This window comes from Sphaeroforma arctica (genome assembly GCF_001186125.1).
Source record: "Sphaeroforma arctica JP610 unplaced genomic scaffold supercont1.9204, whole genome shotgun sequence".
In the NCBI taxonomy this organism is placed as follows: Eukaryota; class Ichthyosporea; order Ichthyophonida; genus Sphaeroforma; species Sphaeroforma arctica.
In genome coordinates this window covers 77-1,111 of record NW_014031354.1, presented here as the reverse complement: position 1 = coordinate 1,111, position 1,035 = coordinate 77, and the positions used below count along the sequence as shown (strand labels likewise).

General features: G+C 42.0%; 1 protein-coding gene across 1 annotated transcript; it reads left to right on the top strand.

The window, feature by feature from the left end:
* Positions 1-417: 417 nt before the first annotated feature.
* SARC_16909 (hypothetical protein) lies at positions 418-778 on the top strand (the record flags this gene model as incomplete). The annotated part of the gene is made up of 1 exon (XM_014288988.1): positions 418-778. A coding segment is annotated over one exon (361 nt), but the record flags the coding sequence as incomplete, so codon positions are not given.
* Positions 779-1,035: the final 257 nt, after the last annotated feature.

Here is a 1,035-nt window from a genome sequence, read left to right as displayed (position 1 = left end):
TCCTCGTATACTAGTATGTATATATATATATATATATATATATATATATGAGAATGTGTATAAATTAGTTTACGCACGCGCAATTCTGTGTATTTAAGTACATCTTCAATTTGTTCATATACCCATTTTATGCATGTGCTGCGGGGAATGGCATTTACTAATCTGCAAATGTGAGCTGATCTTAGTTCAATGTCATATGGCACATGTCGCAGGCCGGAATGTATATCTCACATACACAAATATGATATAGCAGTATATATTCACGCAAACCCTTCCAGATTTCTTTATAGTTTCTACTACTGCGCGATTATCGCTGCTTCGATGTACATAATTGAAGCACGACGTATCGGGCAGTTTGATATATACAAGTGTTGCTACGGTTTTTAACTTAGCAAAAAGTCTTGCTGTGGTTTTTAGCTTAGCAAAGTGTTGCTATGGTGACGCACAACCTGCGAACGCCTGCTTACCTACCATTTTATGTCACTCGGCAAGCTCACACGACGATTATTTATTCACAGACCCGCCCACCTCCAACGGTGTTGCGGACTTTACGGACAATATCGCAAGCGGGGACCTTTACGCCGACAACACACAGAGACAACAACACTACAATACCCATGCTTCTCTGCAACCCATTGAGATTCAGGATCACGGATACCAGTACTCTATTGCATCTGGGCTGCCCCTGATCAACAATGCTTTCCTTAACGGGCTCCCGAATGGCCTGCCTACTCGTATGTGCCTGTACTTTGGCTGGAGGGAGTACATATGCGTGTAGGTCTGTGACCAAGGTCTCTCAGTGTACTGTATTCCGGTGTGGGTGTTATGGATCAACGACACGGTTCAACCCGCATGACCTTTCACTAAATAAGCCGCCCATGCCAGGCTCCGCCCCAATGATAGAGCCCTCTAAGTCTAATCTTCACTTGAAACGTACAGTCCGAACTCTCAATTTCAATTGTTGTGCCATGAGCTACTTTAAATAAACGTTCCAGTATCATTTATATATATATATATATGTATATGTATATGTAT